General features: G+C 48.3%; 2 protein-coding genes across 3 annotated transcripts in view; both read left to right on the forward strand.

The window, feature by feature from the left end:
• Window positions 1-2,954: 2,954 nt before the first annotated feature.
• Window positions 2,955-16,660, forward strand: LOC142312343 (oocyte zinc finger protein XlCOF29-like). 2 transcript variants are annotated; one of them, XM_075351279.1, is made up of 3 exons: window positions 2,955-2,989; window positions 16,122-16,271; window positions 16,401-16,660. In XM_075351279.1, exons 2-3 carry the CDS (start codon window positions 16,194-16,196, stop codon window positions 16,617-16,619), a joined length of 297 nt encoding a protein of 98 aa, XP_075207394.1. In that variant the 5' UTR covers window positions 2,955-2,989; window positions 16,122-16,193; the 3' UTR covers window positions 16,620-16,660. The 2 variants fall into 2 exon arrangements, with proteins under 2 accessions (XP_075207394.1, XP_075207393.1); XM_075351278.1 differs by lacking the exon at window positions 2,955-2,989 and adding an exon at window positions 5,902-6,099.
• The window catches only part of LOC142313020 (uncharacterized), a 43,072-nt gene continuing 42,633 nt past the window's right edge, over window positions 16,647-17,085 (forward strand). The window contains exons 1-2 of the mRNA XM_075352006.1: window positions 16,647-16,779; window positions 16,863-16,960. Of these exons, the coding sequence (XP_075208121.1) occupies window positions 16,647-16,779; window positions 16,863-16,960 (231 nt within the window). The remainder of the gene's footprint in view (window positions 16,780-16,862; window positions 16,961-17,085) is intronic.

The following is a 17,085-nucleotide window of genomic DNA, read 5'->3' on the forward strand; positions in this document are numbered from 1 at the left end:
TTAAGCTGCGTTTTTGTGATGCCCACAAAAACGCAGCATGTCAATTATTCCTGCATTTTTCACTGCATTTATCACCCATTGAGTTCAATGACATTTTCAAAAACGCAATGAAAAACGCAAATTTCAAATAAAACTGCGTTTCTATGACTAAAAACGCAGCTATAAACGCAAGGGGTGGGTAGTGCAGTCACGTGTACAGGAAGAGGATTCCTTGTGTTGGTAAACACAGAAGAGTGAATCCTCCCGGTACCGCCACCCCTGCTTCCACCTCCCGTCCTGCGCCATGTCCGGACGGGAGGTGGAAGCAGCTGCAAAATCAAAAGTGAACAGTAGAAAATAAAAAATCATACTCACCTGTCTGCAGACTCCCGGGACACGTCCGATGGCTGCAGGACCTGCCGATTATCAGCTGATGCGGTCACCTAACGTCATCAGCTGATCGTATAAGTCCAGCGGTGAGGCCGGCTTTTTACTGCCCGGCTTAAACTATCAGCTGATGCAGTCAGGTGACCGCATCAGCTGATTACCGCCGGGTCCTGCAGCGATCAGACAGGAGTCTGCACAGAGGTGTGTAGTTTTTTTGTTATTTTTTCCACTGATGCATCAGCTGATTGTATAAACGGATTTTATACAATCAGCTGATGTGTCATGTGATTCAGGTCCTTGAACCTGACACATCATCTGATCGCCTTCCAGCAAACCGATCAGATGAAATTGGATCCGGATTGGATGGCACGGGACCCTTGACCCAGGATTACTGCAGAGGGGGGTTTCTTTAGTTCCATAAAGATGGGGTTAATAATTGTGTTGTGTTTTATTTCTAATAAAAATATTTTTCTGTGTGTGGCCATGGTGGCCATGTCTAGTATTGGCGTGACACCATGAATTTTGGGCTTAGGGCCAGCTGATAATATACAGCTAGCCCTAACCACATTATTACCCAGCAAGTCACCCGGCACCAGGGCAGCTGGAAGAGTTGGATACAGCGCCAGAAGATGGCGCTTCTATGAAAGCGCCATTTTCTGGGGTGGCTGCGGACTGCAATTCGCAGTGGGGGTGCCCAGAAAGCTTGGTGAGAAAAGATTGGTGGAAAGATTTGGTGAGTATTTTCCATCGTTAACGGACGCTCGTTGGTCTCACATGCAACGACGCCACTAACAATGCCGGATGTGCGTCACGGAACCCGTGACCCCGGCGATATATCGTTAGATACGTCGTTGCGTGCCTTTAGTTTAACATAATGAAGTAGAACGTCTTCTTGGGCATCATCTTTGTGAAAATGTAATGATGTAATGCAGTAAATACACTAAAAGATATGATTGCATCAGAATTTGTCTACACTTTCAAAACAGAACATATTAAAACAATCATAAAATTTGAGCAAAACTTATTTAAATTCTATTCAGGCAAAAATTTGCGTTTGTAGCTCTTGTGTTTGTGTACTTGTAGAGGACAATCTCGTTTGATGCTCCAGCAGTAGTCTGCCATCATATTTTTGTCCCATCGCCCCAGATAACTCTCTTCCATCGTCTTCAGAGGAAAGCGTTCTCCCTGCTCATCACTAACAGCTCCAAGATTTTCGGGGAAAAAAAAAATGGGATTCTTTAGCTGACCGGTGAAGTACATTCTTTTCTTGAAGCCTGGAGGCTAATAACTCAGCTGCTTTCTTTGATAGACTCAAATCTCATACTAAATCATTCAATTCGGGTTGGGTAAACTGCTGATGGGTTAATGGCTGCTTAGCATCAGGAGAAGACCCTTCAGATTCTACATTCATTTCCTCATGCTTCTTATCAAAATACATGTGATCGAGATCCGGATCAAACAGCCGGAATCCAGGTCATCCGTCACACACACTTGGCTCCGCTCCGCACACCTCGTACACACACGGCTCCACTCCGTACACCTCGTACACACACGGCTCCGCTCCGTACACCTCGTACACACACGGCTCCGCTCCGTACACCTCGTACACACACGGCTCCGCTCCGTACACCTCGTACACACACGGCTCCGCTCCGTACACACACAGCTCTGCTCCGTACACCTCGTACACACACAGCTCTGCTCCATACACCTCGTACACACACAGCTCTGCTCCGTACACCTCGTACACACACAGCTCTGCTCCGTACACCTCGTACACACACTGCTCCGCTCCGAACACCTCGTACACACACAGCTCTGCTCCGTACACCTCGTACACACACTGCTCCGCTCCGAACACCTCATATACACACGGCTCTGCTCCATACACCTCATATACACACGGCTCCGCTCCGTACACCTCGTACACACGGCTCTGCTCCGTACACCTCGTACACACACGGCTCTGCTCCGTACACCTCGTACACACACGGCTCTGCTCCGTACACCTCGTACACACACGGCTCTGCTCCGTACACCTCGTACACACACTGCTCCGCTCCGAACACCTCATATACACACGGCTCTGCTCCATACACCTCATATACACACGGCTCTGCTCCATACACCTCATATACACACGGCTCTGCTCCGTACACCTCGTATACACACGGCTCTGCTCCGTACACCTCGTACACACACGGCTCCGCTCCGTACACCTCGTACACACACAGCTCTGCTCCGTACACCTCATATACACACGGCTCTGCTCCATACACCTCATATACACACGGCTCTGCTCCATACACCTCATATACACACGGCTCTGCTCCATACACCTCATATACACACGGCTCTGCTCCGTACACCTCGTACACACACGGCTCTGCTCCGTACACTTCGTACACGGCTCTGCTCCATCCACACTGTAAACCCCTCCTGACCCCACACATAAACTCCCCCTCATCCAGCCCCATGACACCCAGCACAGCAGAGTCCTGCATACGCTGAGGAGCTGATCATGTGACCCCTGACTCCTCCCCTCCATGTGACATCATCACAGGTCCTGGAAGCACAGAGCAGCCATATATCTAGTGTGCGCCGTGCGGTCCTGCAGCTGGAGGTAGGTGGGGAGCGGCTTCTGGTTCTCTTGGGCCCCAGGTGATAGTCTCAGTGGGCCCCATGCACATACACAGTTACATACAGTACAGACCAAAAGTTTGGACACACCTTCTCATCTCTAGAACAACTGTTAAGAGGAGACTTTGTGCAGCAGGCCTTCATGGTGAAATAGCTGCTAGGAAACCACTGCTAAAGACAGGCAACAAGCAGAAGAGACTTGTTTGGGCTAAAGAACACAAGGAATGGACATTAGACCAGTGGAAATCTGTGCTTTGGTCTGATAAGTCCAAATTTGAGATTTTTGGATCCAACCACCGTGTCTTTGTAGAAAAGGTGAACAGATGGACTCTACATGGCTGGTTCCCACCGTGAAGCATGGAGGAGGAGGTGTGATGGTGTGGGGGTGCTTTGCTGGTGACACTGTTGGGGATTTATTCAAAATTGAAGGCATACTGAACCAGCATGGCTACCACAGCATCTTGCAGTGGCGTGCTATTCCATCCACTTTGCGTTTAGTTGGACCATCATTTATTTTTGAACAGGACAATGACCCTAAACACTCCTCCAGGCTGTGTAAGGGCTATCTGGCTAAGAAGAAGAGTGATGAGGTGCTATGCCAGATGACCTGGTCTCCACAGTCACCAGACCTGAACCCAATCGAGATGGTTTGGGGTGAGCTGGACCGCAGAGTGAAGGCAAAAGGGCCAACAAGTGCTAAGCATCTCTGGGAACTCCTTCAAGACTGTTGGAAGACCATTTCCGGTGACTACCTCTTGAAGCTCATCAAGAGAATGCCAAGAGTGTGCAAAGTAGTAATGAAAGCAAAAGGTGGCTACTTTGAAGAACCTAGAATATAAGACATATTTTCAGTTGTTTCACAATTTTTTAAGTATTTCATTCCACATGTTTTAATTCATAGTTTTGATGCCTTCAATGTGAGTCTACAATTTTCAGAGTCATGAAAATAAAGAAAACTCTTTGAATGAGAAGGTGTGTCCAAACCTTTGGTCTGTACTGTACATACATATACATATTTGAAGAGAAATTCACAAAAATACATAGAAACACACAGTTAGCTCCATATATATTTGGACACTGACATAAATTTAGGTTTCTTACCTGTTTACTAGAGATGCCCATCAGTGATTCTGAACCTCCTCGGGCAAGGTTCACACTCGTGAACGCTCGTTTTGTTTGCTGCCAGCGAACCAAACCTCCAATGGGTCACTCATCTCTACTGTTTACTGAAACATATTCAGGATATAGTTCAATAATGAACATAAAGTCCGGACTTTTCGCTTTGAGGGTATTCACATTAAAATTTGATGAAGGGTTAATGAGTTTCAGCTCTTTATATGTACCATCCTGGTTTTAAAGGGCCCAAAAGTAATTGGACAATTGACTCTCTGGCTGTCTCATGGGCCATGTGGGCAATTCCTTGGTTATTTCATTCTCAATTAAGCATATAAAAGGCTTGGAGCTGATTTGAGGTGTGGTGCTTGCATTTTGAAGCTTTTGCTGAGAAGTAAACATGCGGTCGAAGGAGCTCTCCATACAGGAGAAACAGAAAAAAACATCTGAGAAATTGCTACAATATTAGGAGTGGCTAAATCTACAGTTTGGTACATCTTGAGAAAGAAAGAAAGCTCTGGTGACCTCAACAATGCAAAAAGTCCTGGAGGTCTACGGAAGACAACATTGGTGGATGATTGGATGATTTTTGAATAATTACCATAGTGAAGAGAGAGCCTTTCACAACATTATTATTATAGCGCCAGTCATTCCATAGCTCTTTACATGTTCAAATGGGGGGCATACATAGACAAGTACAATAATTATGAACAATACAAGGCACAGACTGGTACAGGAGGAGAAGACCCGGCCCATTAAGGCTCACAATCTACAAGGGATGGGTGAGGATACAGTAGGAGAGGGTACAGCTGGTCGGGCAGCAGTATAGTGGATTGAGGGTTAAGGCAGGTTGTAGGCTTGTTTAAGTAGGTAGGTCTTCAGGTTCTTTTTGAAGGTTTCAACAGTAGGCAAGAGTCTGATATGTTGTGGTATAGAGTTCCTGAGTATGGGGGAGACACGGTAGAAATCTTGTATACGATTGTAGGAAGAGGCGATAAGAGGGGAGAGAAGCAGATCTTGTGAGGATTGGAGGTTGTGTGCAGGTAAGAACTGTGAAACTAGGTCACAGATGTATGGAGGAGATAGATTGTGGTTGCTTTGAATGTCATTTTTAGTGTTTTGAAACCGAGTCTTTGGGTAATGGGAAGTCAGTGAAAAGATTGCCAGAGAGGAAAAGCTGGGGAATAGCGAGGGGACAGGTGGATCGGGCAGCAGAGTTTAGCATAGATTTGTATGAGTGCGAGATTGTTAGAAGGAAGGCCACAGAGCAGGAGGTTGCTGTAGTTAAGCCCTGAGATAATAAGGGCATGAACTAGTGTTTTTGCAGATTCTTGGTCCAGGAATGTACGGATCCAGGAAAAATATTTTTGAGTTGGAATCGGCAGGAGGTGGAAAGGGCTTGGATATGTGGCTTTAAGAATAGAGCAAAGTCAAGGGTTATCCCCATGCAGCGAGTACGCATGACTGGGGTTATTGAGCAGCCATCCACTTTGATGGCCAGTTAAGATGGGGTGGCAGGGAAAGATGATGAATTCTGTTTTGTCCATGTTCAGTTTTAGAAATCGAGCAGAACAGGAGGATGAAATAGCAAACAGATATTGGGGGGGGTGCTACTGCTATGGACAATAAGAAACACGCTGCCACTTTAAGAGACAGAAACCTCCCCGTGTTGAGGGGTAATGGAATGTTCTGCTCCCCCTGCAGAAAGTGTGCTAATGGACAGCCCGAGTGTAAGAAGAGAAGGGAGTTTCTGTTTCGCTTTTAGAAGCGTGTGAAGGAACACACAGCCGGTGTGTCTCGGAGGAATGGAGTTTTTCTTCTGAATCGAGAGAGAGACTTGCAGATAACAGGGAACAAGCGAGGAATCTGAAGCAAGAAGAAGATTTTGATCTCCTTAACCCGGCCCAGGAGAAGTGCACACCTCCGGATGAGACTGTTGTTGGGGGCCCCCGGGACTGGATCCACGTCCCCAGCATCACTGTGAGTTGAATATTGTGCACATACTAGGGGCTAAAGTAGGCTTCAGTAGGTAGAACACGGCATCCGTGTGGCCCGTTTAGCAGAGGCCAGAGAGGTTATGTGTAGAGTAGCATGGTACCTGACTGTTTTTTGTGTTTCTTGAACCTGTAATAGTTGGAGCACCGTGCTATTGAGCGGACCAGCTAGAGAATACAAAAGTGTTGTTAAATCAGGTTTTGCCACTGTATACCCCGTGCCTGAACCTGCCTTCTCCACATCTTTCCCCGCCTGTTAATAAATACACCCTTGTTGTTCGCACCTCGTCTTGTGTACTGTAACCTACTCTGCACCGCGGTGGTCCTCTTGGCCATCGCTTCACAGACACTGTGGGATTTTAGTTAGTAAGGAGGTGGTATCAGGTTCAGAGAGGTAGATCTGCATATCATCAGCGTAGAGATGACATTGGAAGCCATGGCACTCTATGAGCTGTCCCAGGCCAAAGGTGTAGATTGAGAATAGCAAGGGTCCTAGAACTGAACCTTGGGACCAGGACTGGACTGGGACTAAAATTCAGCCCTGGCATTTGGGGGTACACAAGACCACTTTTCGCATGGTGAATGTGTAATATATTTCTGCACTTGTATATGTGAGTACTGTATGGCGCTATGTGACACTGTATGGCACTATGTGAGCACTGTATGGCACTATGTGAGTACTGTAGGGCACTATGTGAGCACTGTATGGCATTATGTGAGCACTGTATGGCACTATGTGAGCACTCTATGGAATTTTGTGAGTACTCTATGGCATTATGTGAGTACTGTATGGCACTATGTGACACTGTATCACTCTGTCACACTAGAGCTATGTGACACTATATGGCACTATGTTCACACTGTATGGCATTATGTGACACTGTATGGCACTATGTGAGTACTGTGTGGCATTATGTGAGTACTGTGTGGCATTAGTACAAAGAACCTCAATTACCAGAATAAAATATAAACTTTATTGATATTAAAATTTAGTTAAAATACACCCAGTGACTGTGAGCACACAGGGGCATACAAGGAAAATTGAAGAGCATTACCAAATGGGATCCCTCTAACAAGAGAGCTGTATATAATCCCCATATTTAAGAGCAGCTCTCTTGTTAGAGGGATCCCATTTGCTATGTGAGCACTGTATGGCGCTATGTGAGCACTGTATGGCGCTATGTGAGCACTGTATGACAGTATGTGAGCACTGTATGACAGTATGTGAGCACTGTATGGCACTATGTGAGCACTGTATGGCATTATGTGAGTACTGTATGTCACTATGTGAGTACTGTATGGCATTATGTGACACTGTATGGCATTATGTGAGTACCATATGGCATTATGTGAGTACTGCATGGCACTATATCACTCTTGTCACACTGTACGGCACTATGTGATACTGTATGGCACTATGTGACACTGTATGGTACTATTTGAGTACTGTATGGCATTATGTGACACTGTATGGCATTATGTGAGTACCATATGGCATTATGTAAGTACTGCATGGCACTATATCACTCTTGTCACACTGTACGGCACTATGTGATACTGTATGGCACTATGTGACACTGTATGGTACTATGTGAGTACTGTATGGCATTATGTGAGTACTGTACGGCACTATGTGAGTACTGTACGGCACTATGTGAGTACTGTACGGCACTATGTGAGTACTGTATGGCACTATGTGACACATTTTTGGAGTGTGTAGCAGACCTTGATGTATTTTCTGCTCTTTGCTTCCCTGATTTGTGGATTGTTCCGCCACATACCTGTGTCCTAATCATTCTACAAGCGCTGCAGTCACTACAGGGGATTGTACCTGTTGGACAGGTCCAGGACTAATATAACTGATATCCCACTAATTAGTCCTCGATTAATGACTCCGCGCCTTCCCCCCACACACACAATACAATGCACCCCCATTACCCCTACACACACACACACACACACACACACACACACACACACACACACACACACACACACACACACTACAATGCACCCCAATTACCCCTCCCCCCACACACACACACACACAATACGATCCACCAAGATTAGCCACACACACAAACAAACACACACACACTACAATGCACGCTCCATTACCCCTCCCCCACACACAATACAATACACCCCCCATCACCCACTACACACACACACACGCAATACAATGCACCCCCATTAGCCTCTCACACACACACACACACACAATACAATGCACGCTCCATTAGCCCTCCCCCCACACACAATACAATACACCCCCCCATCACCCACTACACACACACACGCAATACCATGCACCCCCATTAGCCTCACACACACACACACACACACACGCAATACAATGCACGCTCCATTACCCCTCGCCCTCCCCCACAATACAATACATCCCCCCATCACCCACTACACACACACACACACACACAATACAATGCACGCTCCATTACCCCTCCCCCACAATACAATACACCCCCCCATCACCCACTACACACACACACACACACATAATACAATGCACCCCCCATTACCCCTCCCCCACACACAATAAAATGCACTCTCCATTACCCCGTCCCCAGACATAATACAATGCACCCCCCATCACCCTCTATACACACAAATTACACTACCCCATCACTACACACTCCTGCCTCACCCTCATCCTCCCTCAGAATAGAGTACTCCCCCTCTGCCTGTCACAAAGCTGTGTTCCTTCACAAATGTTCCCCGTTGTGTCTTCAGCCCCTCCCCACTCATCCCCATTAATGAAACCTGTCTATTCGTCTCCTCCATGGAGAGCTTACCGCTTCCTGATGTCTCCTGTGTGCCGGCGCTCGCAGCACTGTGATGACGTCGGCAAGGTGCTGATCTCATCACGTTGCTGCACGTTGGGGGCGGGGCCCAGTCCCGGCGCACTGCTCAAATTTATTTACGTCTGAAAGATGCAAATACATTTGCATAGGAAGGAGGAAGCTGTGGTCACCGGCACCAGCACGCTCCTCAGCAGTGTGTGCATGCCGGGCCGGCACATCAGCACACAACAGGGCCGGCACAGGAGAGCGCTGCCTCCTGGTCCTGCTGCAGCTAGTGTGCCCGGCCTGCAAAGACTATTGAGGAGCGCGGCGGTGACTGCAGATACAGCGGCCCACTACAGGCATAGGCCCACTACAGGGATCGGCTCATCTGGCATTTGCCAGAATTGCCCTATGGTCAGTCCGGGCCTGCTTGGGGGGACACAGACGGGGGGGGCGGATGAGGCGGTAGTGTGAGGGTGGGAGACACTGAAAGTATCATCCGTTAGATAAGAAAGCGATCCAGGATAGTGCCAAGTCTGTGATACCAAGAGATGAGGGAATCTGTAGCAAGAGGGAATGGTCCATGATGTCAAAAGCAAAAGACAGGTCTACGAGGAGAAGAACAGAGTAGTGTCGCTGGCTTTGTCGGTTAGTGGGTCATTTGTGACTTTAATTAGAGTAGTTTCAGTGGACAGATGCCAGATTATAGCCAGTCATAGAGGGAGCGGGAAGGTGGGAAGACAGTTCAAGATGGACATGTTGTTCCAGTATTTTTGAGGCAAAGGGAAGACGTGATAAAAACTGATAGACACAGAGACTGGGTCAAGGGAGAGCTTTTTGAGGATGGGTGTGATAGAGGCATGTTTAAAGCATGAGGAGAAGACACCAGTTGTTAGTGATAAGTTGAATAGATGGGTTTGGTGCTGGATGAAGACTGCAGTGAGTTTGGGATGCGATGGGATGGGAGTGGGTCAATTGCACAGGGGGTGAGATCCAATCTAGAGAGGAGAGCTGATCTGTCATGGTGGAGAAGCTTGATATGGAGGAGCATCGCTCAGTAGTTATGGGGAGGGGCTGTGGGGACTGTGTGTCAAAGCTTTCATTGATGTCTTCTACCTTCTGCTTGAAGAATGAGGCAAAGTCTTCAGCTGAGATTAGAGGAGAGGGGGGAGGTGTCAGGGAATGGAGCAGTGAATTAAAAGTGTTGAATAGCTGTTTAGGCATACCTCCCAACCGTCCCGGATATAGCGGGACTGTACCGGATTTGTGCGGGTGTCACGATCGTGAGCCCTGTGTCCCGTGGCTCCGCCCACCCGCTCTCTTCCCGTCTGACTTTCTCCCCCTCCTATCCACATGAGCAGAGCCGAGCGCTGCTTCACTGCTCTGGCTTTGTGTGCTGCCGCTGTTATGGGTGGGCGGCAGCAGCACTTTCCTGGCTGCCGGCGCTTTAAATCCGGCACCTGCAGCCCAGTGCACTGCTCTCAGCTGGGCTGCTTGTGTACGAAGTTCATCTGTGGGCGGAGCTACCGCCGACATGCTGAGCTCTGTCCACAGATGAAGAGACTGGAGGGAAAGCAGCTGCAGCACCAAGCAATGCTGTATGTGCCCCCCCCCCACCTACCCAGATGTATGCCCCCCAGCCCCCACACCAGATTTGTATGCCCCCCAGCACCCCCACCAGATCTATATGCCCCCCAGGACCCCCCAGCTCTGTATGCCTCCAGCCTCCTCCCACCAGATCTGAATCCCCCGCCCCCCCTCACCAGATCTGTATGCCCCAGCCCTCTCCTCACCAGAGCTATATGCTTCCAGCCACCCCCCCACCAGATCTGTATGCCCCCCAGCCCCCACACCAGATTTTTATGCCCCCTCACCAGATCTGTATGCCTCCAGCCCCACCTCACCAGATCTGTATGCCCCAGCTCTCTCCTCACCACACCAGAGCTATATGCCTCCAGCCACCCCCCCCACCAGATCTGTATGCCCCCCAGCCCCCACACCAGATTTTTATGCCCCTAGCCCCCTCACCAGATCTGTATGCCTCCAGCCCCACCTCACCAGATCTGTATGCCACCAGCCTCCCCATCGGAGCTGTATGTTCCCCCAGAGCTGTAAAAGCCCCAACACCAGAGCTATATGCCCCTTAGTAATAGCTATGTTACCAGTAATTTGTATGCCCCACAGTAAAGTGTATTTCCCCCAGTATGTGTATACCCCTTAGTAACGTGTATGTCCCTCAGTGAAAAACACAGACGTTCTTCACTGACGTGCATATGTCCCTTCATACTCCGTGATTCTCGGCACACAGTGGTTGTCCATGTGCAATCCGTGATACGTGATCCGTACTCCGTGATTGCACATGGACATATACTCACCTGCCCCTGCTCCTGCTCTCCGTAGTGCTGAAGAGTCCCGCGATTCAGCATCCAGTCACCACTGTCTCACCTCTGCAGCTACTTCCGGGTTGGCTCTGGCTGCATAAATGAATATGCATGCCATAATGAACCAGGCAGGAAGAAGCAGAGAGCAGCTGTCAAACTCCGCATCGCTGGAGAAGGTGAGTTGAAAAAGCTTTTTATTTTAAATGTCTGTGTTTTTCTGGTACGTGTTTCACGGATCACACCATAGTGTGGTCCGTGGGACATCAGTGATGCCGGAAAAAAAATTGACATGTTTCTGTGTGGCAATCACGGATACGCATGTACGCCGCACGGAGACATGGTCAGTGAAAAATCACTGATGTGTGTGCAGACCCATTGATTATGATGGGTCTGCATAGGTCAGTGATTCTGGTACGTATAAAAACTAGCACATACATATCAGAATCACTGACATCTGAAACAGGCCTAATATGTATGCCCCCTCAAGTACTGTCTATGCCCCAAGACCCTCCTGTGCTGTATATACTATAACCCCAGCCCCTCCTGTGCTGTATATACTGTAGCCCCCAGCCCCTCCTGTGCTGTATATACTGTAGCCCCCAGCACCTCTTGTGATGTATATACTGTAGCCCCCAGCCCCTCCTGTGATATGTAGTGTGTATGTATGTGTGTATATGTGTATATATATATATATATATATATATATATATATATATATATATATATATATATATATATATATATATATATATATATATATATATATATATTAGTAGGTAGTATATAAAACCCCCATCCTCCCTTGTGATACATACACAGCGGTGTCAGTGTGCACTGTGCGTGGCTAGGTCTGTTAAAGTGATGCCAAGTGATCACATGCCAAGGAGGAGCTGGACAGAGACAAGCGGGGCTATTACCTCCAATGTGTGTATATGTATGATGTATATATCTATGTATGTCAGTGTAGATGACTGTGTATAGATTTGTCTGGTTCTATGTATTTTAGGGAATTTGTCTTCAAATATGTACCGTATATGTGCGTATGCCTGCACCCACGATCAGGACTCACTGTGTCCTGGAGGCAGTGGGTCCTGACCTGCGGGGCTGCACGTCTCCTCCACAGGAGACCACAGCTGCCTGTGCCCATGATCAGGACTCACTGTGTCCTGGAGGCAGCAGGTCCTGACCTGCGGGGCTGCACGTCTCCTCTGCAGGAGAACGCAGGAGACCGGAGCTGCCTGTGCCCATGATCAGGACTCACTGTGTCCTGGAGGCAGCGGTTCCTGACCTGCGGGGCTGCAAGTGTCCTCTGCAAGAGAACGCAGCTGCCTCTGCCCACGATCAGAGTTCAGTGCGCTGCGGTCTCCTGCTGTGTTCTTCCTACGGAGGACGCATGCAACTGCAGCAAACAATTGATATGCTGCAGTCTGGAAAGACGCTCCGCAGGTCAGTGTTTGCTGCAGAAAAAACAAGCACAGTGGGCGTGGGATTTCTAGAAATCCCTCCACTGTGCTTGTACTGTACAATGCAGCGTTTTGGACACAGCAAAAACACGCTACATCCAAAATGCTGCAAATACTGATCGTGGGCACGCAGCCTTAAACAATGTGATCAGCAGTGCTGAAAAGGATTGGATGTGGGCATGACAGATTGCAAAATGGGTGTGGTTAGGGGCGTGTCCTAAAATTGCCGCGGCATCTTTAAATGTTGGGAGGTATGGTTTAGGGTTGTGTAACAGGGAGGATATGGGGGATGAGAAGTAGTTATGTTTTGCAGCAGTGAGTATGGACTTGAAATTGGTGAGGGCTGTTTGTATGCGATGAAGTGCTCTGTGGAATGGGATCTCTTTTATCTCCATTCAGCCGCTCTGGAGGCCTGTCTCAGTTCTTCATTCAGGCTGGTATGCCAGAGTTGTCTGTTGATTGTGTGCGTTTTGCTATGCGTGAGGGGGGCAGCCAAATCAAGAGCTGTACGTATTGTGGTGTTATATAGAGTGGCAGCAACATCTGCATCATGTAATGAAGCAATGTCAGCAAGAGGGAGGAGGAACTCGGAGTGAATGTGAGTGAAGGATTTTAAGATTTCTGCAAGGGAGTGAAAGTTTCTAAAATGGGGGTTGAGTGCTAGGTGAGGAGAGGGAAGAGAATGTAAATATGTTGTGGTCCGATAGGGGGAGAGGTGAGTTTGAAAGGTTAGATAGGGAACAGAGGCGGGTAAAGATGAGGTCCAGCATGCGGCCATCTTTATGGGTGGTCATGGAGTATCATTGTGTGAGGCCGAGGGAGTAACTTAGTATTAAAAGTTTAAAGACATGCAACATCCAACCAAGTGAACACTCTCCAGGATGTAGGCGTATCATATCCAGATCAACCATAAAGAGAAGATTGCATGAATGAAAATACAGAGGGTTCACTGCACAGTGCCAGACACTCATACGCCTCAAGAATAAGAAGGCTAGATTGGCCTTTACTAAAAAAATATTAAAAAACCAGCACAGTTCTGGAAGAACATTCCTTAGACAGAATGATGGAAAGAAAAAAGTATATCGAAGGCATGGTACAGCTCATCATCCAAAGCATACCACATCATTTGTAACACACGGCGGAGGCAGTGTGATGGCCGGGCATGGTAGAGCTCATGATCCAAAGCACACCACATCATGTGTAACACACGGCGGAGGCAGTGTGATGGCCGGGCATGGTAGAGCTCATGATCCACAGCACACCACATCATCTGTAACACATGGCGGAGGCAGTGTGATGGCTGGGCATGGTAGAGCTCATGATCCACAGCACACCACATCATGTGTAACACACGGCGGACGCAGTGTGATTTCCAGGCATGATACAGTTCATGATCCAAAGCACACCACATTATCTGTAACACACGGCGGAGGCAGTGTAATGGCCGGGCATGATACAGTTCATGATCCAAAGCATACCATATCATCTGTAACACACGGTGGGGGCAGTGTGATGGCCGGGCATGATACAGCTCATGATCCAAAGCACACCACATCATCTGTAACACACGGCGGAGGCAGTGTGATGGCCGGGCATGATACAGTTCATGATCCAAAGCACACCCCATCATCTGTAACACACGGCGGAGGCAGTGTGATGGCTGGGCATGATACAGCTCATGAGCCAAAGCATACTACATTATCTGTAACACACGGCGGAGGCAGTGTGATGGTCGATCATGATCAAAAGCGGAAGTGTGACAGCTGGGCATGCATGGCTGGCAACGGCACTGTTTCCCTAGTATTTATTGATGATGTGACACAGGGCAGAAGCAGATGTATGAATTCTGCGGTTTTCAGAGACACTGTGTGCTCAAATCCAGCCCAACTGATTTGTCGGTGATTCATAATACAGATGGACAATGACCGAAAACATAAAGCCAAAGCAACCCAGGAGTTTATTAAAGCAAAGAAGTGGAATATTCTGGAATGGCCGAGTAATCACCTGATCTAAACCCAATACAGACGCATTTCACTTTTTAAGATTAAACTTCAGGCCACAAACAAACAGCAACTGAAAACCGCTCCAGTAAAGGCCGGCAGAGCATTAACAAGGAGGAAAAACAGCGTCTGGTGATGGCCATGAGGTCAAGACTTCAGGCCGTCATTGCCAACAAAGGGTTTTCATCAAAGTATTAGAAATTTACATTTTACAGCTGCGGGGGCATACATTTTGCTGGGAGGGGCAGAAAGCTCTGGGGCATACATGTTGCTGGGGGGCTGGGCAGACATCTCTGGATGGGGGATACATGTTGCATGGGAGAGAGCAGACAGCTCTGCGGGCATACACATTTCTGGATGGCAGACAGCTCTGGTGGGCATATACATTGCTGGGAGCAGACAGCTCTGTGGGGCATACATGATGCTGGGGCAGACGGCTCTCGGGAGGCATACAAGTTGCTGTGGGGGCTGAACAGACACCTCTGAGGGATGCTGGCGCTGCGGCTCCTCTTCATCTATGACACAGGAGTGCATCACGTACTAAGTCCGCCCACAGGTGAACTTCAATGCACAGAGCATTCAGCAGTGATCGCACAAGTGCTGGTGGAGCTGTCACCCAGCAAAATGCGGCTGGCGACTCGAACACTGCGGTGCCCAGAAATTTGCCATGGGGCCGCAGAACTGATCACCGTCCTTTCTGACGGCGAGTGAGCCCCGTCTGTTCAGAGCCCCAGCACTTGCCAGTTACTGTCACCAGCCCAGGCGGAGAATCCCCATTACTGGGCTCAGGCTCCATACACATTAGATGCTGGGGGGAGAACAATCGGTCGCTCGGTGGTTTATCCCATATACAGGAACACTCGGCTGTCGGCTCCTGTGTTCTCTATTCTCTGCTGACAGAATCATCCGGCCGCTGTTTATTTTCTGGAAGTAAAAGATCTGACTGTGGAGAATCCGACAGTCTGGACCCTTCTCCCCGACATCCTCTGCTGTGGAGAGTGCACAGGGGGCGCAGCAGTACGATTATATAAGTGCAGATGTGTTGTTCTCGGGCTGATGTTCCTGTTTCCTTCAGTCTCTAATGACATCACTGCAGCTACATCACTGATCACAGCCGTGATGTCACTATGTATGACACGTGATCGCTGTGGCCCTTTATTGTCTGTAACTTTTGTGATGGTGACATCACTGTGACCTCAATCACTGAGGATCCGTCCTGACCGGATATTAACCTTATATTTCCCTCCACACACAATCTACACGATCTGTCTCCTCATTTGTTTCCCCTTATTATCTCCAGTAATTGCATTATTACAGCGGATTCTTTATGATGTTACATAATCATCTTCTCCCCATTCAGGTCCCTACAATATCGGATCCTCTCAGTGGAGATCTTCTATAGAAGAGAATTCTCCTGATTGCCCCGTGAAGGATGGATATGGACAGTGACAAGATGGCGGAGAGGATATTACACCTCACCCTAGAGATCCTCTTCCGGCTTACTGGAGAGGTGAGAGATTCTGATGACGTCACATTACATCATTCTTAGCTATGGGAATAACAGATGGACAGAACTGGAGAGGTGAGGACTCTGGAAATGTCTGGAGTGAGATTTCTTACTGTGTCTCTCCATAACCAGGATTACACAGTAGTGAAGAAGACCTCTAGTGAGCACTGTCAGGCCCCTGTGTCTGAGGGATGGGGAAGACCCCTGAGCCCAATCACGGGGCCTCACCCCCCGATACATGAGGACATCAATGACCAGAAGATCCTAGAACTCACCTACAAGATGATTGAGCTGCTGACTGGAGAGGTGACACTGCTGGGAATGCTGGGACATTATACAGTAACGCTATGAAGGGATCGGGGGTGACGGTATCATTGTATGTGTCAGGTTCCTATAAGGTGTCAGGACGTCACCGTCTATTTCTCCATGGAGGAGTGGGAGTATTTAGAAGGACACAAAGATCTGTACAAGGACGTCATGATGGAGGCTCCCCAGCCCCTCACATCACCAGGTAATAGACAGGACTAAATACACACGGCCTATAATTATCTGTATGTAAGGAATGAATTCAGTCCCTGTATGTGTCTCCTCCAGTTCTATCCAGTAAGAGGACAACACCAGAGAGATGTCCCCGTCCTCTTCTCCCACAGGACTGTAAACAAGAAGATCCCGATGTTCCTCAGGATCATCAGGTAGATGGAGAGAAGGTGCCATGAAATCTCCCTATGATGTGTAGACGGCTGTGAAGGTCTTGTGCTCAGTCTTGTTTTATCCTCCAGTATTATATGTGTTATACTTGTGTAATGAGAGCGGTGGA

The sequence above is a fragment of the Anomaloglossus baeobatrachus genome, chromosome 5, assembly GCF_048569485.1.
Source record: "Anomaloglossus baeobatrachus isolate aAnoBae1 chromosome 5, aAnoBae1.hap1, whole genome shotgun sequence".
Taxonomy (NCBI): Eukaryota; Metazoa; Chordata; class Amphibia; order Anura; family Aromobatidae; genus Anomaloglossus; species Anomaloglossus baeobatrachus.

Coding starts and splice junctions, on each gene's coding strand:
- LOC142312343 (XM_075351279.1), top strand. CDS start 16,194: ATGGATATGGACAGTGACAAGATGGCGGAGAGGATATTACACCTCACC. Junction 16,272..16,400: donor TCTTCCGGCTTACTGGAGAG/GTGAGAGATTCT, acceptor CTCCATAACCAG/GATTACACAGTAGTGAAGAA.